Source organism: Lepisosteus oculatus, chromosome 3 (genome assembly GCF_040954835.1).
Source record: "Lepisosteus oculatus isolate fLepOcu1 chromosome 3, fLepOcu1.hap2, whole genome shotgun sequence".
NCBI lineage: Eukaryota > Metazoa > Chordata > Actinopteri > Semionotiformes > Lepisosteidae > Lepisosteus > Lepisosteus oculatus.
Genome location: NC_090698.1, coordinates 63,907,379 through 63,934,788, shown reverse-complemented (window position 1 = coordinate 63,934,788; position 27,410 = coordinate 63,907,379). Strand labels below are relative to the sequence as shown.

General features: G+C 38.3%; 1 protein-coding gene across 2 annotated transcripts in view; it reads left to right on the top strand.

Annotated features, from left to right (window-relative positions):
* Positions 1-363: 363 nt before the first annotated feature.
* Positions 364-27,410, top strand: part of ugcg (UDP-glucose ceramide glucosyltransferase) — a 46,872-nt gene continuing 19,825 nt past the window's right edge. Inside the window, exons 1-3 of one of the 2 annotated variants that reach the window (XM_015363751.2) lie at positions 364-622; positions 13,750-13,809; positions 22,432-22,573. In XM_015363751.2, the coding sequence (XP_015219237.1) occupies positions 525-622; positions 13,750-13,809; positions 22,432-22,573 (300 nt within the window). In that variant the 5' untranslated portion in view covers positions 364-524. The remainder of the gene's footprint in view (positions 623-13,749; positions 13,810-22,431; positions 22,574-27,410) is intronic. The other variant, XM_006626572.3, reaches the window with a different exon arrangement.

Sequence of the window (27,410 nt, the reverse complement as noted above, 5' to 3'; positions counted from 1 at the left end):
TGACAATCTCATCTCTTCTAAATTTATTGAGCACTCAGGTAAACAAAATAAGCCCTAAATAAGTACTTTGACGTTTTTCAAGTTTTTCTGCAAAAAGTTAACCCTTTCAACGGAACAGTCTTAGTTTCGGGTGTCAGCTTCAACTGCACGGTAAGGTAGGGTGTTCCATCCAGTCACAGGCTTTTTGTTACATTTAGTTTTATTACGTTCGTCTCTCCCCCACCCGCAGCAAGCACAAGCAAGGGCAACACAAAAGCTACACAATTTTACTCGTAAGGGGGCGATAGATCGCTCTCCTCTCAGACCCAGTCTTCCTGACAGCCTCCGAGACCACACCCTTTAAAGCGTTAACGGGGTTCAGTTCAAACGTAAGCGGCATAGGCCTTCCCCCCACGGCTGGGCACGCCCCGTGCTCTGCGTTAGCTCCCCGCAGTGTCGGCGGACCCAAGGTTTCTCTTATTCAGTCGCTTCAGTGCTGCGCTAGCAAGTACCTTAGCCGGGACTTGAGTTCATTAAGTACAGACATGGCACTGCTGGATCTGGCCCTGCAGGGACTCGCTATCTTCGGATTCATCCTTTTCGTCGTTCTGTGGCTCATGCATTTCATGTCCATCATCTATGTGTAAGCCAGGCCCTTTTTTACTTATATATATTTTCCAGTACTTGACTGTGGGTGTGTTGATGTGTTTTTTTTTTTGCCACCTCCGGTGTTCAAGTGTTACAGGCTCGAGTGCGCCGCAAATCTTTTGACTTCAGACCGCCTGACAAAGGCCTGTCTGTACTCTTAGCCGCCAAACTGGTAGTAGGTCCTCGGGGTTTGGGCATTTCGCTTTATTGATTATTCATGGCGAGAATGAAAGAGACCTCATGTATCTTGCAGAACAGCTGACGTTCAAGTGGGGAAGGAAGCGGGGCACGGCAGGGTCAGGGGGAGCTTGGGTCCCCTCAATTTGTGGCAGCTCGCTTTGTGATAAAGAGCCCCTGTCTCGCAGGGCTTCGGCGTCTGGTAGTTGGTAAAACCGTGAAGGCTAATCGTGGCGGAACAGGCAACCGTGCGTTTTGGCTTGTTTACGAAATGCGTTTGAACAATGGACCGGTGCCATAGCGCCGAGCCTGCGGTGTCTCTGCGCTCGGACTTCAGTGTAACCAGGAAACCGGACAGCACGGGCTGTCCAGTCCCATCGCCGTGCAAATCAGGTGCCTGTCAGACTTGCACCAGAGCGAGAGGAGAGGTGTGCTAACACCTAGGGTAGTAAAGCTAAACACCGCAATTGGTGAAAACATCAGAATGGTGCTAGTCTGTTGCTTTTTATTCATCAGCTTTAACAAATATCATTAAGATCTGGTTCTGCTGTGATTACATATTCTCATTCACCTATAGAGGGTAAAGCAAGCGGATGTGCTCGATAGCCGGGTTTCCCTGAGAACACGCCACCCAGATGAAGGTGAATAATAGGGATTTTTCTAATTAACTGGTTAGATTCCCAGCGAAATACTCAGTGATTTTTTTATTGGGGGGGTAAAGCGTCCTTGAAGGATTTATAAGGTCGTTTGCTTAATCCGGCTGTGAAATGTCATTGATAAAGCTGACCCGGTGTTCCGGTGCCGATTGAGTCGAGGCGACATGAGTGCTTAACTGCAAAATATAAATATCTGACGTCTGTAGAATTACGGGAATTAAATTTCCATATTCTCTATATTTATTTCCATACGTACAGCACCCACCCCAAGCAATTTCTGGTCTGACAACTCAGTGCGTCATTATAGATAACCGACATGTTTTCATTTATGCCATCGGAACATTTAAGATGTTCGTCAAAGTAGTAGTCTAGCAGTAGGCTGGTGTGTTTTGCAGTTCCTGGCTTTTGATTCTGACGTCGATCAGCTCTTAGGCTTTTACTCATGACAATGTCATGTGAGCCCAGCTGATCTCCAGGAATTCCACTACCCACTGTCTTGCTGTAATCTAAGAGATATCGCACTGTGTTGAAATTAAAAACAATAAGAAAATGTTTCCGTTGAAGGAGTAAAAATGTGTGTGACTTTCACTCCCCCAACCCCCTCACGAAGGTTTTGAAATTTCCAGAGGACGTGACTCGTTTTGATACAGTAGTCTTTGCTCAACCTGTTTTTGCCTGAGAAACAGTGCACTTTACATGTTTTCTTGAGATGTGTAGAGTGCTCGGTAAATGTCGTGACTGTTTGCTTTGAAAGGCTACTCAGCTGATCATTTTGTTTCTATTCGGTACACTATCAATTACTCCGAAACTTTTTCCTACACAGGCAGAATCCAGTTAGTTCTTAGTGTCTTCATATGTGGGGGTTTGTACATCTACCACAGAGTTCAAAGAAACACTTTGAAGACACAGGAAAATTATGCATTTTTCCCCCTCTGGTATAGCCTCAAAACAAATTCTTTCCTGTCACTTTTTAGCAGTAAGTAATTAGTCTTTCTTTTTCACATGGTGCAGTTGGCCTCTTCCCTAGTAGTTATAGGTTGGGAGTGAATTCTGTCAAGTCCCTTTCTCCAAGTGCTTGGCAAGCAGAACATAAATACAGTATATGAATTGGAGGTTTCCTTTTTTAGCTGCTGTTTGCAAGTAGGTGGACTGCATTGCAAGCCTGGACTGTTCATTTCAAACAGCCCCAGTGAAACGCGATATCTGAGCACTTATGATGCATTAGCTGCTGCATACTGCATTATAGCCATCACCGTCTTGAAATTAAGCCCCTCGTTATGTACATCCGAATTGCCGTTTCAGATGAGGAGAGCCTAAATTTCATGCCGTGCTGAAGTATTTTGAAAAGTAAAAGGGCACGCAGAATGACGCTGATCTGATTTCCGTGACTTACATTTCTTCTTTTTTCTTAACTCACTGGATTAAAAGGGACCGTAATGTAACCATTCATGTGTCACTGTAAGGTAATTCACGGCAACCCGTTTTTAATGCAACCCTGAAATTTAAGGCACCCATGATAGAGTCCAGCCATGGTAGAGTTAGAGCCGTTTCCCGCGTGGGAGGAACTCATTGCCTCTCATGCTTTTGCTAGGCTTCTATGTCGCTCGCAATGCAGTGACAGCCGGGTTACCTGATAGTTTCTGAGTGGGAGGAATTTTGGACTGGCTTTAAATGGGCTCTTGAATGCAACTTTTTTTGTCTGTCTCTAACTGCCCCGGACTTTAAGGCCTCCTCCCACCTTTTGCTACTTTGTCGTTCTCCCTCGTCGTTGGGCACTTATGCCAAGGTGTCCAGTTCACACTGACCCAAGTGTTGGGAGTCCGTCTTTCCAATTCAAGAACAATATTGACCCAGACTTTCGTATTATTTGCTAAATCAGTCCTTTGTAGCGTTTTTGCAATGTAGTTTTCAGTTGGCGGTTTTAAAAGGTTCACATTCTGTCAGGATCCCGGAGCTATAAAATAAATTGATGAAAGGCTTGGACCAGAAGCAGGAAGACCACAGTTGTTAAGAACATTAGTAGCTTTGTTGGCTTCTCAGATTGTTATTTATATTGGTCTTGGCAAATTAAAGACCTTTCACTTACTCTACACGCAAAGTGTAGCTGAACTCTGAAGTTTAAATTTTACATTAGACAACCTTTTGCACAGCTTTGCTTTAAACACGTTTTAGGCCAAGAGGCAAAAGAAAAGAAAAGATTCACCTGTTTTATCATCAAGAGACAAAACATCCTTATAAAAACAAACTATGTGAAAGAAAAGCCAGCGATCCCTGGTAATCCTTAGTGTTTAGAGGCAAAATTATAGTCTTCCTTAACACCTAAATGATGGAAATCTAAATGGCTGGGTTTTTTGTGAGTGTTCGTTAATGCCATACTTTTGGTACCAAAATACCTATAGTGCACACAAATAAGCTTTGCATAGGCAGCAAAAAAGTAAAGTGTAATGGATTGAGCATAATAAGATAAATGACTAGGCCACATATTTCTGAAACAATAAAGTAGATGGCAGTAAACTTACATTTTTAGTAATGGGGTTACAGATATTCATATACATTTTCAGTAAAAACAAAGAATGAAATAGAACTTCCTTCAAAGACCATACTGTAGGTTGTACTGGTTGATTGTCTACTAAGAGGTGGCTTGAACAGGAAATTTGTAGTATTGTATAAAAGGTGCAGCAGATTGTGCCATTGGATCTTTGGTGGTTTGAAAACATTTTGAGGAAAATTGACTGTTCTTTACCCAGAAATGCTGTTTTCAACATCAAAAGTATAGCCTGCTTTGTGGGAACAAACTTGAAATTCTTTTCTTACTTTTGAAGCTTCAGCTTTCATTTCAGTTGTAGTTTGCTTGTTAAGAATTTCAGTAAGAATAGGAAATGTTGAGTTCATTTTTGGGAATTCTGAACTCATTAAATTCTTACCAGAACCCTCAAAATTTAGGACTGTATTTTATGTAGGTCCCAAAGTATTTTAAGATGTGGTTAACACATGCAAAGTGCCGAGAACACATTTAAAACTTAAAAGAACAATCAACAGGATGGTGCTTGTGACAGAGGCTGTTAGTGACACCACTAAGGCATTTTTCATAGTAAATTAGGGTTAGCTAATTCTTTCCTGGAGGGATTAAAATAATTCTTGGTGTCATTAGCACCTCAGCTGAACAGTTTTTTTGCCTGAGCCAGTTAGACTTGATCCTAAGGTGAATTAGTAACATTACATACAGTAATTTGGGGTCACCTATTTAACATAGACGTGAACATGACTTAGGACTAGGAAAGAATGTCTCAAGATATATTGGGCAGTAATTAGGCAGTCTTAGGCAGTAATTAGGCAGTCTAAGGATGTTGTGTTGACAATCAGTAAAAACAATTTTTAAATTAAGCCATCGAGAGCTTATTGAAAACATACAAAATCTGTAGTCATTTTAGTTTGAGCATGGACTAACAGATAGTTTTTCTTTCTTGCATGTGACTACTGTACGTCCTGGAGTACAATTCAGAAAGTGGTGAAATTGGCAGTACAGGGAAGCGTTCATGGTTAATTCCGTATCATAATAAAATGTAATATAAGCTCAATATAAGAAGGTTGAGGAACACTCTGTTCTACTGTAATTGTTTTTCCTAAAGTGTCACTGAGGCGTGTGTTTTGAAACATTTCTGAGCTTGCGAGCACTCCCACGGCTCCCTCATTGAGAAATTCCCTGGAATGTTGAACTGCAGCAGCGTGGAGTGGTGACTTCAATGTTGGGTGCAGCATAACTGACTGCAGTGTGCTTACATCATGTGGCCGTGGATGACCGGGAGAGAGAGAGAGAGAGAGAGAGAGAGAGCTAGGATTTGGGTCCGCAGAACTCGGAACAATAAACGAACCCTCTCTTGTCTGACCATACCACAGACGGTGACCGAGATATACCTGGAGCTCTAGGCAATGTTTTGTGTTGTGCAACCTGGGAATGAGCTGGGAATTTTTTAAACCAGCTAATAAATAGTTCTACGTGTCCTGTTTGGCTCTGTTAGTTACATGGGTATCCAATAGTTACACTGTAAGTGACACCAGTACTTTAGATACCCATCATATCATCTCTGGACAGGAAGATGAAGTGAGGGACAATGGAGCATAGATAAACCCCACTAATTGATATCGGTGTGCGCAGGGTGATTATGGGCTCTTGTCTTTAACCAGCTCACAATAGTCATTCTAATGGCGCTAATCATATGGTTCCACCCAGGTACTCTGTAGGAACCTTGAAATTAATTCAATGCCCAACATGAATAAAAAAAACAAAGAGTAGTGTTTAGTAACAGAAGCTTTGGTCGTTGCTTGGGAGGCTCGTTGACTTTTGTTCAGCCTTTGTGCGTGTCTCTGTATGCTTTAAGAGCGCCTGAGGAGTCTACCTGTGGGGCTGCTGAGTTATTAAAAAGCTCTAAAGGCAGTTGTGTCATCGCCTCTTTGTGATGCACCATGCGGTGATCAGATTTCCATATCCCGGATCTCAGGTGGAAAAAATGAGTGAGGAAACTTTTATTTCTAGCTATAGTTATGTCACAACCTTCAGTTAGGCTGGAATATATAATATTTACAAATTAATTTAGTAAGATTAATAGAATCATATTATAACTGTGTCAGGAGTATTTATTTTCTTGTTTACATGTGGTTGGAGCCTAATTAGGCCTTTTTCATTACTTTCTCAGAGATATTGATTTTTACCTAATTGTGTTTAAAGGGAGGACTGTATCCAATATCCGCCATCATTTTGATGGTTCGGTGCCCCGGTAGTGGATTGAATAGGCACTTGGCTTATGAATTGCAGTTCTTTTGTTTGTTGGTGAAGAAAATATTGGGTATAAAAACAAAGTGAAAAAGTCAGTGTTGTAGTGTGTAGATAATGTGAGATTGTAGCAAGGAATGATGAGTTCATACTGAAATGTGGTTCATACTAAAATACAATGAGAGCAGTTTGTACGGTTGTGCGTAGTTAATGAGGTGGGGGATTTAAAACCAAAAATAAAGAAATTACTTTTGTCTTGGTTTCTATGTTCTTTTCTTTTTTGGATTTCACATCTGTACATGTGGTGCATGATGAGGCTTTCTAGTTGTTTCATATTCTTGAAAAAGACAATAGGAGTAGTTTATTACGGACAAGGACTTGGAGCACAGTCATCGTGACAGAGAGCTAACGAGAGGCGGAAAATAACCTGGTGCTGGATTGACATTGGAATGCTGCAGATGTTAAACATGACTAAAAGCTCGGGAGAAAAATACTTATCTGAAGGAAGAGGAAATGCTTTGTCCAAAGTTCCTTGCTGATTCAGCTTTCACATAGTCTTCGAACAGCTTCTTTTTGTTCAATTTGTACCTCATGTGACATGTAGCAGATAGCTGTTTTCTCTCTCTTGATATTTCCTAGTCACAGTTTTAACCCAATAAAATCTGCTTCTTTCATTAGGTAACATACTGTGGTGCATTGGTTTCAAAATATTGGTCATTTTATTTAGGATATTTTTTGTTAATATCTTGAAAAGTTTGAACTCGTGTGCCCGTTAAAGTGTGTAGGCTTGACTAGCTCTATTGAAAATGTTGATTTTTTTTTGTATTTTAAAACTAAAACAGGAAGCCTAGATCAACATTTTAGAACATAAGATTAACCTGAATATAAAAAAGTCGCACTGTAAAAAAAAAAAGGGCAAAAAAGTAAATGAAAACTCAGGCTGCCTTGTGATACATTAACTGCCAATGGAGCATTATAAATAAGCAGAAAGGCAGCTCATGTAGCTGTTTCATACTTTAGTATTCTTCTGTTCATTAATTGGCAACATGTCTGTGACTCATGTTTAATGCTTTAATAAACAAATGAAGAAACAAATTGTTCCACTGGCTAGACTGGAAATAGATATATTTATGAAATTAGATGATAATAGATGGAATTGTGATTATTGCAGAGTCATTTAAAGAGATTTAAAATGTCAAATACATACAACTAGCTCTATATTTGATAAATATAATAAAGGGCATTTACACTGCATCTTAAGGATTTTTATTATTGATACTTGTAGTTAGTACAGTAGCTAATTGATCTGAGCATCACATTGACATCAGTAACACATAGCTCGTACCCGACTCGCACAGCTCTTTTGCGTTAAGATGTGCTTCCTTTTTTTCCTTATAGGAAATGAGTGAAGTGGGGATTTTATCAGGAAGTTGCAATGCAATGTGGGGAAGATGTAGCTCCTTTCTAGTTTGTATTTACACCATGTCTTTGAACATGATATTTTCAAAGGGCTTCCCATTCGAAGAGACTTACTGTACTACACCGATCATAGAAAAACACTTATAACTCTGTCTACAGATGTATGTTTCTAGAAAGATAAAGCAAGCAGATTATGGGTATTGATTAAAGGATTTTGGTGTTTTTCTGTGCCTTGGCTTGCAACCATGAGCCTTGTACAGTATTTGTATACTGGGAGAAATGAAGATGTGTAGACAGGGTTGTCCCATCTGTCCACATGTAATGGACAACATAGCCTCATAGTGGATATTCAGCTCTGATTGGCCTGGCCAACTATTCCCACCCTGTCTGCGTGGTGATGTGAGGAATTCCCAGTCACAGTCGGCTAGTGACATGGGCCAGACATGACCAAATGATTGCAGAGCTCAGCCTGCTCTAATGCAACTTTACATGTTGAGCCACATTAGGGGCTTTGAGGAGGTGGTTTAAAAATAACAAACAAACACAGTGAAGAACCCCATTTGGCGCAATTATGAAGAGGACAAGGCCTTTGTGCCACTCTTTGGTTTAAGCTATTATTTTAGATAGATAAGACTTTATTGATCCCGAAGGGAAATTGATTAATTGATTTTCAGTGCGTCTTTTAGAGGAGAAAGCCATGCAAAGTTTTTTTTGCATCAGTACACATCTTGAGTTTTTAAAGGCTCCAGTGTCAGGAAGTTTCCTAGACCTATACAAAGCGTTCCCTCAGGAATTGATTGTTTAAGAGGGGCTGTTGTTGCACAGAACGTATTGATTGCTAAATTATTCACATTGACAGGTGGGGAGTGTGAGGTGTCTTGAGGAAGTAGGCTTAATTGACTTATATGTAACTGATACCAATACAAAAAATCTTGCAAAAAGGTGATTTCTAATATGTATGGATTTCTTTAATTAAATTGACATTTTACAAACTCACAGTTATACATTTTGGGGGAGGGGAATAGCTCTTCATAACATGAAAAGCTGCTATTCCCTAAAAGATGGGTCATATGGTGCATAAAGCCAAGTTGTGTAATATTTACAAAAAAATGTGCTACTTTGCAAATACACATGTGCACAGCTTGTATATAAATGATGATGCCACATGTTGAAGTGAATATTGGGTGTTTTTTTTTGTCTACAACTTAATATTTAAAATAATAGATGGATAAATGTCAAGATGCTCCTTGTTTTATGTGATTCTGTATACTGTATATATCCTTTACATTTAAATAAAAAGTTGTCTTTGTGCTAAGCAATAACAAAGAGTCCATTGTAGTGTTTTGGGGCTTTCCTGATGTGTATTGTAGAAAAACTCACAGGAAGCAAAACAAACAGTGGCTAAATTACTTATTTCTTTAGTCTTTAAAGTCCATTAACCTTTCTTTACAGACTTTCAGGAACAGACTTGTGGAGTATTGCTACGAGTCGAGATTTTCTTTTTCTTTAAGCTGATTTTGCTTTTTAAAAAAAAAAGATTTGAATTGATAGAATTAGGGGAAATTATGAAAGAACTTTAATTTTAGGGGGGGGGTTATTTTATGCTCCGTACTGTGCACATAAGAAAGCTTCAGAGTCAATTTAAATAGCTGTACAGTTTTTACTTTTGCTTTTGCTGTGGTGACATAAGGCTCTTCTGCGCAATGACTAGATTTGGTGGGCCTTCCCCCATGTACGTATGTAAAAGGCACGCATCACCGCCTGCGTGTCAGAGGGGCTGTTAGGCTAACACGGGCTTTAAACAGGCTTCCCAAAGGGTAATGTGCTTGAAAAACGAAACAAGGCTCTGAGATCTCCAAAGAAATCCAGGTTGCTGCTGGATCAGTATGTGGATCCTGCTGGATCACAGTTTCTGTAATCTGCAGTATGTATCGTGCTGTGCTGGGGAGATGCTATCTTTCAGACAACTCATTAAAATCATAGTTCAAGGAGGGAGCTGCATCAGCATGCGCAGGCTGCAAAGGAACAAGTGAGGGTTTATTCCACGCTGGAAAAAGAAGAAAAGAAACACAACGTTTTCGGCTGTGGAGCCTTCTTCAGGTTTTTCTTTTGTTCTCTTTTCAGCGTGGAATAAACCTTTACTTGCTTCTTTGCATGTTAAAATCATGCCTACTTGGTCAGTTGGAATCTAATGTTCCAGAGTTTTAAGTAATACCAGGTCAGTAAGCAGTCGGGTCTCAAAGGCTCCACACGCAGAAAGCAGTCTGTCTGGGTAAAAATACCTCTTAATCAGACTCGAACTGATGATCCAATAGCAGTGTTATCTGTTCATATTTTGGGGTTTTGGTTAATTGAATGTGTTTTGGGTCTTTTAGAATGTTACTGTGGACAAATAAAAAAAAACACGAAAAACTTGGAATGAACTTTTTTGCTCTATATTGACAGAATGTGTTTCTTCAGTCCTGGAGCTTTTGAGTCTTGCCTCCTGGTCATCTAATCTTTGGAGTACTGAAACTCAAGGCTCAGGGGAGCGTAGCGTTCTGTGCATGCAAGGTTTCTGATAAATGTTTAAAAAAAAAAAGCCAAACAAAATACGAATTACTCTGTTATTTTGAAAAACCACATTTGATTTGCAGGTAGCAACACGGAGTTACGGTGGAGTTTCTGTTAGCCCTGCTGCTTCTCAGCTTTGGGGTTCCGAGTTCATTGTTCTAGAGTAGGGTACAGTCTCTGTGGAGTGTGCATGTTCTTATTGTCTGCATAATTTCCTTTCAGGGATATTTGGTGTCCCTGTGAGTTTTCCTGAAGAAAGACTGTCCAGAGCATAGTCCTGGCTTGGGCCTTGTGTTGCTAGTGGTCTATGATAGTCCCTATGTTGCCATTACCCTTACCCCTTACCAGAGGCACACAGCTCTCTGATAGTAGATGGGTGGATGGAAAACTGAATTTAAGTCCTTTGGTATTATTTCCATCAGCAACCCAATAGTTGTATTTCACATTTCTGTATTTCTTCTTCTGTATTTTGGATCAGTGAAGCATATTCAAGTTGAATGTAGTTGTATGGTCTTAATATATCAATCACTCAATGTATTGTATAAGATGCGATCTGCAGGAATACTATATTATCGATTAGTGCTTGGTTTTTTAGTTTTCTAAAACCTTAGGATTTGTGACCCTACATGTAGAACCCTTAGATAAGGGGATGGATCCCAGGGTTTTTTACTTCAGAGTAAGGTCAGTTTAGGAACACAGTGCCACATTCCAGTAGACCTATCAAAGATATATTATGTTTGTGTTAAATAAACTGTAGATTGAAAGCAAACAACAAGCATAATGATTTAGAAAATTGTACATTCTGTGTGTTTGAATCTTTTTTTTGTATTCATATGCAGTGAAGAGCTACTTTTCGCTGACATATGAGATATGGATGTTTTTAGGATTCAGAATTGAGGAAAAATTCTGGTCATGATTTTTAATTGTGTGCATTTCTTCAAGCAGGATTTTTTTGGACTCGAACCCAACAGTTGTATTTCACATTAATTGTGTAAGGAGGAATAGCCTAATATGAGATTGTGATGCTTATGTGTAGCCCATTGGTGCATAATTTTTTATACGCCAGAAAGTACAACAATAATCCCTTCAGTGGGTTGATGTCTTCAATCGCTGTAGTATCTAAAGGCTGCTGTTAAAGCATTTGATTTGTTTTTGAGACTGAACAACAAAATAAGACTTAAAATTCAAAAATAATGTACAAATTCCTTACGGGTAAGACTAAATATAGAAAAATAAAACCTTTAGACAAGGCCTATGTCCACAATGTTACAATTTTAACACTAAAAGATGTGATTTAGCTGTACTTCTTTCCTTTAGAAGAGTTTCTGCAAATGAGTGCAACCAAGACAGTATTTCTCAACTAAATGTAGGCACACTGCTCCCCTCCCCGCATAAATACTACTTATGTGTCACCAGTCCAAGCACATTAATTTTAATATTCGAAACAAACTTTATTTCAGTTTTTGCCTCACAACTCAGGTGACATTTTGATTACTCCCCAAGATGAAAACATATAAATTTACTATTTTTTATTTTTAATAGCACATCCATTTATATGTTTAAGCACACCGGTTGAGAAGCTGTGATCTAAGGGATTTATATTTTCTGCATTTCTTCAAATGAAAAGCAGTGGGTCTTCAGGGCACAATATTTAAGAACACTGTGCAATTATCACCCAATAGCTGCCCCCAGGGAGATATCCAGGCAGCATTTGGTAGCAGGCCAGTGTCAGATGAGTGTATTTAAGATTTCGTTGGTGGTTTGTTTGGCCCTGATTGTTGGCTTCCCTTGAGAAAAAGCAGAGTGGAGGTTGATGTTTGTATAATAAAAAATCCCTATTGATCATGAAGGGAGTCTGTGGCATCTCCGACATCTTTTCAGGTGTACATATTTTAAAAGCCTCAGGATGTATCAGTGGAATGCAGGAAGAAAGCAGACAAGATGCAGATAATAGCCTCCTTTTTTAAAGGGGCAGGTAAAAAAGCAAATATGTACTCCCTAAAACCAACTATAAAAACGATCACACCTGAAGAAGGCTCCACGGCCAAAACGTTGTTTTCTTTCTTCTCTTTTCAACATGGAATAAACCTATTACTTGTTCCTAAAAAACTGTCGCCATGTTTATCATATTGTAAAGCTAAGATTCCAAGTATAAATGCTGTAATTTGATTATATTTACCCTAGTTTGTTTTTTTGTTGTCTAATTTATAGACTTGCGGTAAAATATCAAAACCTCTCTGTTCTTAAATTGGTAATGCATTATTTAACAAAAAGAATAACCCGTCTTGTTGATATAGATCTGAAAAGATTCCTTGACTCTCACTCAGTAAATTCTATCTTACGATAGACCTTTTCTCATTTATCCTTTATAGTTCAGAAAGAGCACCACCTTAACCAGGAAGCAAAGATGAAAATTAAAGAATATTAATTCATCTCATGTTTTGAATCGTAGGTCTCCCAGTAACCCAAATCACAATCGTGCTTGGGAAACAAACAAGAGCAATCGCGTCAAAGTAATGACCTGCTTAAGAAGGTTGAAAAACGCCCTTAGACCAGAGTAACCTCTTGTGATAAATAGAATATAAAATAGAAATACACCCACAGCAACCTCAGCATTTTAGAGAAACACAGTTCTGAACGGGCCTTTTATAGCTTTGGATATGCATGCTGTAGTGTTCAGTCCTATTACAAATAACATAGTTAGGAAATACCCTTTTTTTTGGTAAGTTGTTTCTAATGGCGTTAGTTCACAGGATTCAGAAAATATATACAGTACATTTACAGTATAGTTAAGTATCTCTATGCAGCACATCATAGAGTGCATGCCACAGTTACATGATGAGGAGACAATTATACTTTACAGGGCAAGGACATTAATCTGTTTACAGCAGATCAAGATGTCATGCAACAGTTGGTGGCAAGAAATGACTTTTTTTCCCCCAATGTAACACTTTTCCCTTCCAATCCAAATACTCAAAACCAGAAGATGGAGGTTTTCTATCTAGAAGTGTGTGGCGGGGAATTGAATAGAAGGAAATGCTACAGTAGGTGTTCGGAAAGAAAATGAAGGTCATTATCTTTGTGGGGAGAAGAAAAAAGTTATCGTTTTCTCTGTGATATGTAGGGCATAACTGACGCGTTCTTTTTTAATTTCAGTTGTGCGTTATAGCTATCACCAAGTCATTAAAACTGTGTTTTTAAATATTTTATTGTTGGCTCTTTGGAATTTTAATTTGGATGCAGGAATGTGGCAATTTTAAGTTGGCAGAGGAAGCGGATTAGTGGTTCTGAGAAGACCACTGGAGGACATTTTAACTTGAAGTAAGCCTTTGCTATGAAAGCCCATTAGTGTTTTACTCAAATTTGTTTCAGCACTTAACTTGAACTGTGCCTGCAGGGAAGCCGTGTTCAGTAAATAAGCGCAATTATTATCACAGTGAGTGATATTAAAAGCCCTTTTATAGCCTGTTAGCTGAAATGGTTGTGAATGAGGTAAAGACTGTGAAAGAACTCTAACTTTACTTTCCTTGGGTTTTGATACGATAGGAATTCATCCTACTTGAAAAGCAAAGAGGAAAAGAAGTTAACCCTTCAACTTTGCAACAGGTATTTGGGAATATATATATATATTTTAAAAATCTTTCCACTCTTTTATTTGTGAATAGCTGGCAGCTTGTGTATAATCTTTTCCTTCCATGTCCTTTTCCCAAACATGCTAATCATGATTCTGCTGGTACAAAAACTGTGAAACCTCTTTTTAATTCTCGCTTGTCCTGTGGTGGGGTTGCTAGTGCAGGATGGTTGCTATTCATCACGCAGGTGGGTGCTGAACTTCACACATTAGAGGGAACCCCCTTCATTCAGTACTGACGTGCTGTGGGAATGGAAAGTCTTACTCAAATGTGAGCAATTATCATAGCTGTCTAGAGCTCTTGCAGTGCATTGCGAAGATACAGAAATTGATTTTAACATGTAGAGCAAAAACTTTCATTACCAAACATTTATTTCTTTCCTAATTGGAACCTTCCTGTTGGAAGTTCACTTTGGTGATAATTATAGGATCATAATGTTGTCTGTGTTACAAAAATGAAAGGTTATAAATTTTTAAGATGTTTTCCAGTGACATACAAAAATGTACAGCATGTCAGCACTGTAAGTATCTAACGGAAATGCCGTCAACTGAAATTCAGTTTTAGTATTCCTGCAGATGTCTTATTTTTCACATAGTATTCCATTTTCCTAAGATAATACAACTATATAGTATCAAATACAATGCTGATGACGGGTTTTGCCTCATATCATTTGGATTTTGGACTTCACTTGCGACTATGGTGAAATATCTTTTTATTTATGGCCCAGAATTGAATTACAGCATGCGTTGGTGTTCAGCATTTATCTTCCACTGCACATTTTTTCTTCTGAACTTTGTCTTCGTTTCTCTTGAATTCCAACTGTAGGCATGTGACATAACGTAACCAGCTGGTTCACCTACAAGTGTGATTGAAAAGATGCCAAAATAGCAAGTCAAAGGGAGTGAGCTGCAAAAGATCTTGCAGCTTTGGTGAGGTAATCTATGCAAAAACGGACCAAACCCATGCAATTAATTATGCACTTTTGTTATGTATTCTAAAAGTAAAGAGGCAGACAGCCATGTTTAGCAAACAATATTATGAGTAGACTAACTCACTGTGATCCTTCTGTCGTGTGTAATGGGATAAAATTTCCATTGAGTTACTGAGCCAATGAATTACATTCCTTTAGATGCTGAATCACACCAGTTAGCATGTTGTTGTGATCAAGTTATATGTGGAGTAAGTATTGTCCTTACATCTTCATACAGTTACTTCAACAGTTAACTATTGTGTACAGTAGTTCAAGTCCAGTAGGTAGCTGCATCAGCATGAGTAGGCTGCAAAGGAACAAGTAAAGGTTTATTCCATGCTGAAAAGAGAAGAAAAGAAACACAACGTTTCGGTTATGGAGCCTTCTTCGGGTGAATCGCAAGAAGAAGGCTCCACAGCCAAAACATGTTTCTTTTCTTCTCTTTTCAGCGTGGAATAAACCTTTACTTTTTCCATCATGTACAGTAGGCAATTAAAATAGGGGTATATGAAGTTCTCAAAGCATAGAATGTGCCTCTTTACCAGTAAGGGTTAAGAACATAAAAAAGGTTGTGAGCATGAGGAGCTCATTTGGTTGTGAGCAGCTATCTGGTTCATGGGTCACATCCTGCTGTTTCTTGCTAGAAGCTACAGTATTATCTTTGTTGTGATGTTTAAGAAGCTTGTTCCCGATTTCCACGTTTGCATAAAGGAGGGCCTCCTGTTCTCAGTTTTAAGTGCATTTCTCCTTCATTTCCATTTTTTCATGTTTCACTGTTGTCCGTTGGTCTGACTTCAGTACCTTTGAGGAACTTTCTGGGGTTAATCAGATGAGAAATGGAGATTCTAACTGTAGCGAGGCACCAAGTTTACCATTTGTCTTCAGGATGTTGCAGCCAGTAACTAATAATCAAGCTCATCGTGATTAAAATGTTGATTAAAAATCAGTTAAGAAGTTCCCAAGTTTAAGTGATCCACTGTCACACCAATTTGAAGATCCGTGCTGTAAGCAGTTATATCATTGTGAAACAATCAGCTTAGAGTGATGATTTCACCTGCAGACGCTGTTGTTGGACAGTCAGACACACTCTCTCAGCTCCATTAACATTTATTGAACACATTCTTAAGCTACAGTATAGCCAATAATGCTATTATGGTGTATGAGTCAGGCCTACAAAGTTTCAGGCGAGTCTAATCCACATAGAAATCAAAAGCATTATATGAGCTCCTACTGTGTTTGTGAATTGCCTGCTGGCCAGTGTTTTGTGAAATAACAATATTGAAGTTATTAGTCAATGCTAGTTTAACGTCAGGGTCTAGACATATGATGTAGGATTCACCTAGACATAGGATGAATTCTTAGGCTGGAGAATCTCATTTAATAGAAGGACCCAGAGAGCCACTTGAATGGGATTTTTCAGTTATATTACTAAAGCTGCTGTAGGTTCAAAGCCAACTAAATACTATAGAGGGTCAGTAAATGTTTTTCAATATTCACAGATTCCCAGGTTTACAGTGCTATTGCTTACAGCAGAGTTTAAACTGTAGCAGTTTCCAGTACAGTTTCTGTGCTGCAGGCAGTTTTATTTTGGAGCCACATTGTACAGATAGAGCCGAGGAGCAAATGAAATTTATGGTCACCATTCGAGTTTTGATAAACACGTCCATAGTAGTGCTTGATTTCTTAAAATAGATACCAAAACATTTTGGAACAACATGGTATTTGTGGCTTGTATAAGCACAGAGGATAACAGTCTAACTTTGTGATGAGTTTTTACAACGAAGTGTGACTGCTCAATTCTGAGACATCTCCAAACCCCAGCCCTTTCCCCTCCACACCTCTCCAGTTGCCAGCCACGCAAGTTAAGGTACAGTAGAATAAAACACTTCTTGTTATGCAAATGGCACTACAGAATGGGCCTCCTCCCTTATTCCACATACAAAAGCAGAAAAGTGGCTGAGAATTCTGGCAAAATGGCACCTGTGAAAATAGACAAACAGTGTTGCCAAGACAGGAAGTGAGGGACAAGCCAGCACTGGCCCAGCAGAGTATTTTTAGCATTTGTAAACTCGGTGTCAAAATCCTTCTTTGAGAAACAATGTTGACTTGTAGAGTTATCATTAAGAATAAATAACAAAGGCTCCAGGGGAAGTCTGCTGTCCAGTATCCTTGACAGTGTGCAGGCAATGTCTCTTTCAGAAAGAGAAAAGAATAGCACATCCAAAACATTCCTGAGGTACCATAGTGACAGAATCCATACCTTAGGGTGAGTCATAGTGTGAATCTGCATGGGGTCAGAAAAGTTCTAGGGCACAATTTCGACTGAATTAATTCATGACTTGGTATTCCCCAGAGCTATAAAAACATTCTTCCATTCATTATCCAGGGCAATGTCAGGGCACTGTGGTTCATTTTTGTTGTTCTGGATAAAGAAGTATGACGTTTGATGCGGATAAAAAAAACGTAATCCACCCCCTTGTCCTATAAACGTGGAAACATGCCAAGAGGACTTGTATTTTTTGTGGTAAAAATGATGGCTATCTTTTAAATTTAAAGTTTGCCATGGAAAGTTAAAACTTGCCTTTATTTGGCCTGAATGTGATCCTTTCGTGCTTTGTGACTTCAATAAAGTTATATCATGATAAACTAACAAGACCGCAAGTGAAACTGAGGCTAACGAGCCTTAATCATATCGAACCTAAACACGTCTGCAGCTTGAAGTCCTGCTGTAATGGGAGCTAAGCCTCTTAGGAAGCAATGCACAGGTTTGCTTTTTTTGCGAGAGAAACAGAGAAAGAACGTTTCAGTCATGATTTACCCGTGATAAGCTCTCTCTTCTGCTATTGATAAGTTGAATCGCAAGCAAGTGGAAGGGAGAATGTCTGAGTTCATTGATCGTTTCTTGCCAAATCTTTATAAAATGGTGCTCATGTTGATATAGGCAGAGATAATTTTTAAGTACACCATCTTTAACATGCCATTAATTTCCATTTGCTTTCTGGGATGTTTACATCTCTGTTGTGGGAGGTGTGATTAAACAGTGCTGTTTTTATAACATAGTGTTTGCATGTCCCTTGAGTTCTAATGTGTGGAATAGTAATCTCCAATATTTGTAAAAAAAAAGGAGCCTATCCTTCACTAAAATCCAATTGTTTTTTAATCATTCAAAAACCTCCATCACTCTAGTTTTAAAATGATGCAGTGGACATTTGAAACCATAAGTAAGCCTGCTGGCTGCCAGGACTTTGAGATAGTCCCATCTAAACAAATTTAAACAAATCGCTTTAAAAAAAGAAAAGCATTCATGTGCCTCAAAACGCTGCCGGACAGCATCTGCAGTGGAGGAAATGATGGCTATCTTTTATTGTATGTTGTTCTTAAAATATTTTTTATGACCTTACCAGCTCACGTGAAATCATTTGAAAAATACTAAAAATGAGAAAAATAAACTACTGTAAAATGCAGATACCAGGTGTTAAAATTTATTACATTTTCAATAATATTTATATTATGCTACTTTATTCTTTTCTGTTATATTCTAATATAGAATACATACAGAATTCTGCATATAGAATAACGTAGAATGCTGGATTATTTTATCAAAGATGTGCAAGTCATACCAAAGCCAATTTAAGACCTCAGTAATGTCTTAATTATTTGTGAGGTAGTTTATTTTTTTGCTTATTATCATGTTTGGTCTCAAACTACACTGTAGGCCTACTTTTCTGCCTTCTCAAATGTTGTATGTTGATTTCACTTTTGTTTTTAAATGTGGTTTTGCTTGTGAATCATGAGTCATATCATGTATTTAGACATAAATTACCAATGCTTTCCTTTTCACTTATACGATTATGACTACACATCATGTCTAATTCCTTTGTTACTAAGAGCTGTTTAGGAAGGCAATTTACTGAAAGAGATGTGTTTGAATTGTCTGTAGTTTATTTTTTACTACAATGACCTTACCAGCTCAAGTGAAATCATATGAAAAAAACTAAAAAATTGAAAAAAAACTGCTGTAAAATGCAGATACTGTACCAGGTGTTAAAATGTATTACATTTCACATTTTACATAGGCCTTTACTGTCAGACTAAAATGTCTGACAGTATAGGCCTATTCATCAATGTCTACATAGAAAATGTATTTCTGTGCTTTTATAGTTGGTACATTTTAAGTGAAACTGGGGTGATTTATTAATAAAAATGAGATTATATTGACTTTTTTTTTCCAAAGCTTATTTAAAAACTCCTCATCTGAAGGTCAAATCGCATTGCTAACAAATTAGATGCAAATCTTGTTGTCCTAGGGCTGGGCAGTGTAAATTGGCCATCCCTGTTTATACTGCCTTAGTAGGCTTTTAATGTCCCTTTCATTTTTTATCTGAACAGCAGTTTTAACACCTTCTAGCCAGAACTCAGAGTTTTGGGCCTGGTCAGTATAGAGGAGGGAGACCTTCAGGCTGTGAGTGGAGCTGATAGACTAGTGGCTAGGCCAGGGGTCCTGGTCTTCCCTCTGTATTTCTATATGACCTGGTATATTAACTAGAGCCTGTGATTTCATTCCTTGGATATTGGTCATCCTAATCATTCCCCATACTGAGAAAAATGTCGATTTAACTCGATGTCAGCAATATTCCCTGCCGCAATAACAGAGTCATTATTTCCTTTATTGAAAGGCTCCCATGTAACAAATGACTCCATTAACACTACAGTTGTGTTTGGACCCTGTTGTACTCTGGCAGGTGTAATTACAGAGCTTTGATTTGCTGGAGCATTCACCAGCAAGGAGACCTCTTGCTGTGCCGTCAAAGGGAGCCTTGGAGCTTTTTCACCATTTTGTTTATTTCATCACCTGGGCAAATTCAAACTCTTCCTGAATTCTGGGATTTGTTTTAAGCGTTACTAGTAAAATGGAAGATGGGGCTGTTTTTTTTCCACAATCTAAATAATAAATTAAATGGACTGAAACACTTTCCCCAGTTTAGCCCTTTAAACACCTTGATGAGCTCTCAAGTCTGGAGGATGGTAACGATGGGCTGTTTTCACTCAAAGAGACTTAATTAGCAGGAGAGATCCTGCTTGCACCTGCGTGCTTGTTTAGTAAAAATATATTTGTGTTTATTATGTTGGACTATTGCCTAGTATAAATGAATGGAGATCAAGCCTCTACAACCTTTTGTGTCTATGCAAACTATATGATATCAATACTCATACATATATGCACATTTTGTAAGAAATATATTGAATTTGAACTTTTAAGTTTAGTTTTAAAACCTTTGTTTTAAGCACATTGAATAACTGGTCTCTGAGCGAGACGGAATGCGATAATGGCCTGGCGTTATATAGAGATAAATCATTGCTGTGTTTTTGTCTCCATTCACTTTGAAAATGTTCAGTTTGTGGGATCTGAAGAATCTTTATCTTTATGGGACTTTATTGTCCATCCAAAAGGGTGACAATTGGTCTTTGGCATCACCATAAAAGGGGAAAAAAACAGTTCTAAAATGTCTCCCTCCCTGCAGGTGAAAGTTGAAAATGGTAATGAAGAGGTTTGGAGTGCTCCTTAAAAAATGAGCTGAGTTTTCCTTCGAACTGGATTATATTACAGCTCATTAAGTTATTTCTCTGGTCGACCAATTACGTTATTGGCAATACGAACAATTCTGACCACTTGGCCCTTACTCTTAATACTCAGGCTACCATACCGGGGTACCAAAAAGTAAGGATGCTTTCTACTAACTTTCTATAAGCTTTCTCTAAAACGTTTTAACCCTTTCTAATTCCTGATTTAAAAAATATATGTTCTTAAAAATGCAGTTGGTATTCATTGCAAAGTTTAAATGTTCATGTATTACTGTTCCTTGGTACAGTATTTGAAACCCTGAACACCCTCCACGGGTTGATAAAATAATGGAGTGAGTCTGACGGTCCAACTAGCTAGCCAGTTCTTTCATTTCATTTCATGAAGCAAACTTGATAGATACCACCCTTTCAGTTTACTTATCTGTTCAAAGTAATTCTCCACCCTTATTATTCCAAGGAAAACAATCCAAGTAGGGCTATATCATCTGCGTACTTCAATAAACTAACAGAAGTTCCCTCCATTCTCATCTCTTTCATATAGATGGAAAACAGTGTCAGTTTATTATATTGACTGTATATTGCTTATTTATTCTTTGCATTCTGTGTGCTACAGGAGGGGTTTGTCTCTGTGAGGGAAACAGTTTGGCTTGTATTCAAAATCATTACTGCCTTTGCTCTAAGCATTTCTGAAAATACCGTAATTTTTACAGTTTGACAGAAGCAGTGCTGGGAAACTTGACATTTCAGAGGAAAAGGGATGAAACAGCAGATATTGGAGCAGGATATACCATGATGATATTCAATTCCATTACATTACCCTATTGATTCTTTGGCTAGCTAGACTGCACTCAGAGAGCAGGGAGAATATCACCTCGGGCGCACTACAGTATTGGTCTATGGGAGCTTTACTACTATGGGAAGAATTATACACGCTTTACACCCAAAGCCTTTGAACAAAAGTTTCTTAATTTTTGTCACACATTGCATCACTCTGTTCATATTTCTTTAAAGCTGTGAAATCCATCAGGAATATTGAAGCTAGAAATTAAGAAACCCATAAAATGTAAAGAAGGTTTGAAGTCAGAATGCCTGTTACTGCTAAACACAATTACGTTGTGCTTGTATTTCTTATCTGTTCATTTTCGAATATTGTACTATTATTAATTTGGATTTAGTTTCTGTATCGGAACGTAAGCCAGTCAATGCCAATAGTTATTTCCATCCATTGTTGCATTGGATAAGAAAGAAGCCTGTTGTTTGGTAGTGAGTTACTATGGGAAACCAGGAAAGAACTCCTTTAAAGTGAATTGCCCCTCTGCTGCTCCTGTATCCTTAAGGAATGGGGGAATCCTAGAGTACCGACAGATTCACAGTTATGGTAGTCTTTGTAAAAATAGAAAAAAGGCATACACCATTTTCATTTGCTATGAATATACAATTCAAGGTGTTGTCTAGGTTCTAAATAATTAAATATGTTTCTCATTTGAATTTTGTTGAGCATGGTTTCACTTTTGTAAGACTTATGCCATGGACAGCTTGGTCAAAATCACCACACCTCGTGTGTCTGCTCTTTAATTGCATGGTTTCTGGCATTCTGGTTTTAAAGAGACTTGCAATTTCAAATCCTCTATTTAAAGAATTACTTCACCTGACAGGAATTGCAGAGCATTAAACTGCACTCTGTGGAAACGTGTGATAATGGTCTTTCTTTTGACTTTTTGGTAAACATCCTCTAAACTGTTGAGAAATGAAAATCTCGAGGCAGTTAGGGAAATATGCAGTTTTGGTTATTTCTAGGGCAAATGCATTAAACTAAGCTCACATATTACACTATCATTTAAATGGCTCCTTGAAAGCTGTGTTACAGTAGTTCTCGTTGGAATTATGACTATAAATCCTGTAAATTTTAATATTAAATTTAATCTTTCTATACTTTATTTTTAGGGGTTTTCTGAAGGCTCTTTCCCTTTATAAAATATAATTCTAGCGAAACCGGCAGAGTGTTCCAATCATGTGCTAACATCCTGCTCTTTTTGTGTCCAGCCGCCTTCATCTCAACAAGAAGACCACAGACAAACAGCCCTACAGCAAACTAGCTGGTGTCTCGCTACTCAAACCCCTGAAAGGAGTGGACCCTAACCTCATCAATAACCTGGAGACCTTCTTCGAACTCGACTACCCCAGGGTATGTCAGTCCTCTTACAGTACAACTCAATTGGGATTGCTTACACTTTTTGTGGATGAGGTTTCTAAGAAATTTCTTTCTCGTCTCGGTACAGTACCGGCTAGTGGTTACCATCGGACTCGGCACCATCAGTACTGAAACAGTTCAAGTAGGGAGCTGTGTCAGCATGCGTAGGCCGCAAACGGAACAAGTAAAGGTTTATTCCATGCTGAAAAGAGAAGCTAAGAAACGCAGTGTTTTGGCTGTGGAGACTTCTTCGGGTGTAAAGAAGGCTGCACAGCGGAAACATTTTCTTTTCTTCTCTCTTCACCATCAGTACTGGTCTGTTACAAATTTAATTCAAAAATCTATTTTTTCCCCCAACATAAGAATGGTTAAAGCAAGGTGAGGTCATTTTGCTCCTATAGTCTGTTTGGTAGTTAGTAGTTCATCGATGCAAACATTTCATCCAGCTGTTTCTTGAAATAAACCTGTGTAGCGGCTTCAGCACTATGGCTGGGTAGTTAATTCTACACTCCCATGATCCTTTGAGTAAAGATGCTCTGTTCTTAGTTTGAAATGCACTTCCATGTCGTATCCCCCTGTGTCTCTGGGTTGTGCTTCATCGGTTTTTCTGAAGAAGTACACTGGATCGACCTTTTTCGGGGCCTGTGAGGATTTTGAGTACTTGTATCATATTTAAATGTGAAAATAACTTACTTTTTTATATTAAATGACTGGTAGTGGAGTAAATTTACATTCTGCACTCTGGTTTGAAACTGAAAGTGTCTGAAAACATCATATTCCACTCCCTTCTCTTTCGACCGCATACATTTTGGTGGTTAATGCTCAGATACTATTTTAGAATGTATGAATTGTGTGCATTTAGATTTGCCTTCATAACGTTGTTGATTTGCTTTGGGTTTGGCAGAATAAAAGTTGAGTTAAAATGTGTTTTGTAGAGATACGTTTTAGTAGTTATATCTTACTGTGAAATGTGCAGCATCTTACATCTTAAGTATTGTCATTGATGTATATATTATACTAAAATCGACATCAAACACAAATATTGTTAATATAAATAATGAATAAATAAAAAACTAAAATAATAGTTGTTTCATTGTCCAAATTAAGCAAGGTTATGGAGTAAAAAAATAACTCAATCTTGTATTGCATTAAAATTTAGGTTCACTGAGCTCAAATTCACTGTGCAAGGGGTCGTCATGACTGTCAGTGATTACACTGGCCTTCTGCACTATTTGTTTGATGTAAATATCTAAAAGTGTGAACCAATTATTTTGCTGGCTACCTTCACAATCCTGCTCTGTCTGTTTTTATTGTGAGTATTAGCAAATGAGGCCACTGCAGTGACTGTTAGGACACTAACAATGTCAATGAAAGTTCTATAGAATAAAGTAATTGTTGTAGTACACACAAGAGTGGAGTTTGCTTAAGAAGAACAATCACTGTTGGCTCTTCTTACATATAATCTTTTCCTCAGAAACACTGGTTAGTTTGTAATCAACAATCATGCCAACATATTTGACAATTTTAGTTTTCAGCCTGGTGACTACGGTATAAAATAGAGATAGATGTCTATCAATTTTTTTGTTAGTATATGTCAGTAATGGTTTGTTTCAGGTGTAATTATTTTGGTTCATTTGCTATTTGCAGCCCAGTGTGTAGTGAGTTTATAGCAGGGTACTCAAGCGATTTTAAAAATAACATTGAGTCAGACTTGCCTTGATGTAAAACAGGTTGGAGTGTCACGTATTTCCAAGAACATTCCCAGGCCAGTGGCATTTTTAGTGTTTGTACTAAAAAAGATGAGTTTCAGGTTATTCAGCCTATTTCTGAGACCTTAATGCATGAACTTTCATCACATGTATAACATTTACAAATAGGCTTTATGGTTTAAGGTTGTATGAGCAGGTAGACCGTATACAAACAGGCTAATACAGACTGGGTTTTAAAAGGACCAAGCAGTCCACAACATTTGAAGCTGTGGAAGGCAGCCAGCTGGACCCAGGCTTTAAAAAGGCTGAGAAACACCGGTATGGCCTATAAGGTATTGGATATCAACACTGTGAGGAAGCTTCTTTTTTGGAGAAATAAAGCTTTCATAGCTTATTCCCTTTTCTAATGTAGCTAGTATACAGGCGATAGTCTTTTTTATAGAAAGTTGAAGTGGTCTCTGTTTAACATGTGAGCTCTATGCATTTTGCGGAAATTCTCCTCAATTTCCCTTTCTGTAAAAACAGCTGTACTGTTTACTGCGTAGCAAAAAATGACATAACAAGTACAGTCATTTGTACAACTGGAAGATGTGCTGTGTTCAGGGCAGAAGGACTATGGTCGGACTGTGATCCACAGTCCTGTGCACTTCTCCTTATAGCGAAGGACCCCAGCAAATTCAGTAGCGATTAGTTGCTCAACGCACCTTTCTCCAGCATGCGACTCACTCAAATTCTGTCGTGCATTTTGTGTACTTTACTTTTGGAAGCTGCGTCTCCGTTCTCTTTGTGTTTAAAACCTCTGTGACCTTTTCTGTTTTAATGAGGCCTGGTGCTGTTTAGTTTTCTTTCCACTGTTTTGTTTGCGACATGGAGTTTGCCGATTGCCAACAGGATTCTTTTCCTGTTTGTGAAAATCAGTTAACTCCAGTCGGCTGTAAATTCCTATCCTTTTAGGAAGGAGTTTATAAGACAAAAAAATGTAGTTTAAAACTCAAGAAATGAGAACATCCTAAGCTCTGAGGTACTTAAAATGAAAATAGCAGAGCAGAATCTCCTCAACCTGATGCAGTTCTGCGCTGTGATTCAGGCTTTATGTTGTGTTCAATTTTGACTGATCGAGTGAAAACCCTTATTGCTGACTCTTCCCCCTGGTTCTTAATTTTGCCATTTTGCTGGCACAAGCAGGCTGCCACGGCTGAGTCGCTCAAGGGTGACAAACAGCTGGCACATACGGAATCTGCCGATTCTGTTGTTTAATCCTTGCTGTGCTGTTTATTTGTTCTGAGCTTTGGAATTAACCAATTAACTGGCACTGCAAAATGAGTCTCATCTAAAAACAGAGCCCCTTGTTTACTAATTACAAATCCAGGCACGGGAATTGTCAGTCTATCTCAAAAAGCTCCAGACAAAAAAAGCGGACCTATGATAGCCAACGGGAAATTGAAGCTCATTATTTTAAATAAAAGACATTTTGTTTTCCTGTAGCTTTCCTGCTTTTGCGTGGTATTAGTTATGGCCATATTTTAATTATGATTGTGTTTCAACTGAGAGTTTGAACTATTTGCATTTACAGTGTAGTAATTATTTTTCTAGGTCCCTTCGCTGTTTGGTTTTTGGAGGCTTCCTTTTTTGCCCCAAGGAAAGCAGATAGTCTTTTGTGTTTAGTGTACATCAGGTTTGCAGCTTTATGGATGCAGCTTTTAGCTACCAGCACCAGGCAGGTGGCTGGAGATCTCTGATATTACAGGCCAACAATAGGGTATCTGAGCACCACACCAGAACTAATTATGTTTGTAATAAGAGCCATAACGGAATATTACACAGCTGACTGTGTATTGTTGGAAAAATATACTTCAACGTGACCCCTTCGCCTTATATTTATTTTTTCACAAATATAAACGTTTGTGTATATGTGCAAAGTGTGCTTCAGTTTTAGCTTCAGTTAAATTCTACTTTTAGTAGTAGGGTATTGACTCTACTTGGTCTACAACAAGTTCCACAGCAATGCTGAAAAACAAAAGACATAAATTTGCTGAATAGCAAGTACTTGTTTTCCAAAATCGAATGTTGTGGTTGGTTGTAAAATGAGATTTTACAGTTTCATCAAGCAGCACGATTAGCAAGGAAATGTGAAGCTTGTGTTGAAAAAGAATGCCATGCTTTCTGTAATGCCATCCTGATCTGTTGTCTTTAAATGTTATTTTGAATCCTCTGGTTATGAGATCCTGGTTAGAGAGATCTGTATATTTAGAAAAGATGCAGTTACAGTATATTGACAGATTTGGTTTTGAGATCTCTGTGACCTTTTGAGATGTCTCATATTGGAAGTCTTACATTTTTCAAGTTTTCATTTATTAACACAACAAGTATTGAATGAATGCTTGCATTTTATTTAATTTGAAGGCTGCTGCGTACATGTACAGTCACTGTATTTAAGTCATTAATAAGTGCCATTAACAAGTCATTAAGCCAATTGAAAACACATTCTTATTTCCAGAGAGAGTCTCTACATACTGTATCTTCAGTAGTTGGCCATTTTACTGATGCAACTTCTTACTGCTACAACTGCTGTTTCTCTCCCAGGCTTTGAACCCTTGCAGCTCCCAATCCAGAACCCTGCCTGTATCTCTGTACTGTCTGTAGTACTTTATTTTTATGTCAGGGTTTCTCCGAACCAGAAAAAAACAGGCCTTCAGACGTGTTTGTGGTTTGCTGCTTTTCTTCATTGTTAGCTTGGCCGACATGTTTTGGCTCTGCACATCTTTTCAAGAGCAGAGGTCTTTGTAAAAGCAAAAACAGCCCTTCAGAGTTCAGAGTGGGGTCTGCTCATCTTAGAGCTGCCTGCCTATAATCACATTTTCTTGTGATTACAGAAGTTGTCAGAAATGCCCGATGTTTAAGTAGTTGGAGGCAGTATGTTCTGGGATTTCTGATAACTAACATTGTTACTTAGTGCTATTTTAAGCCAGCTATGTTTTGCTGGTTTTGTCAAAGTATATACTTCTTGAAACAGGATGACTCTTCAAATATGTCCCCTCATCTTAGAAAATAATATTAGAAAAAAAGCAATCTGTTTCATCTGTTTATATAAAATAGACAAACAAAGGAATGTAGTAGCGGAT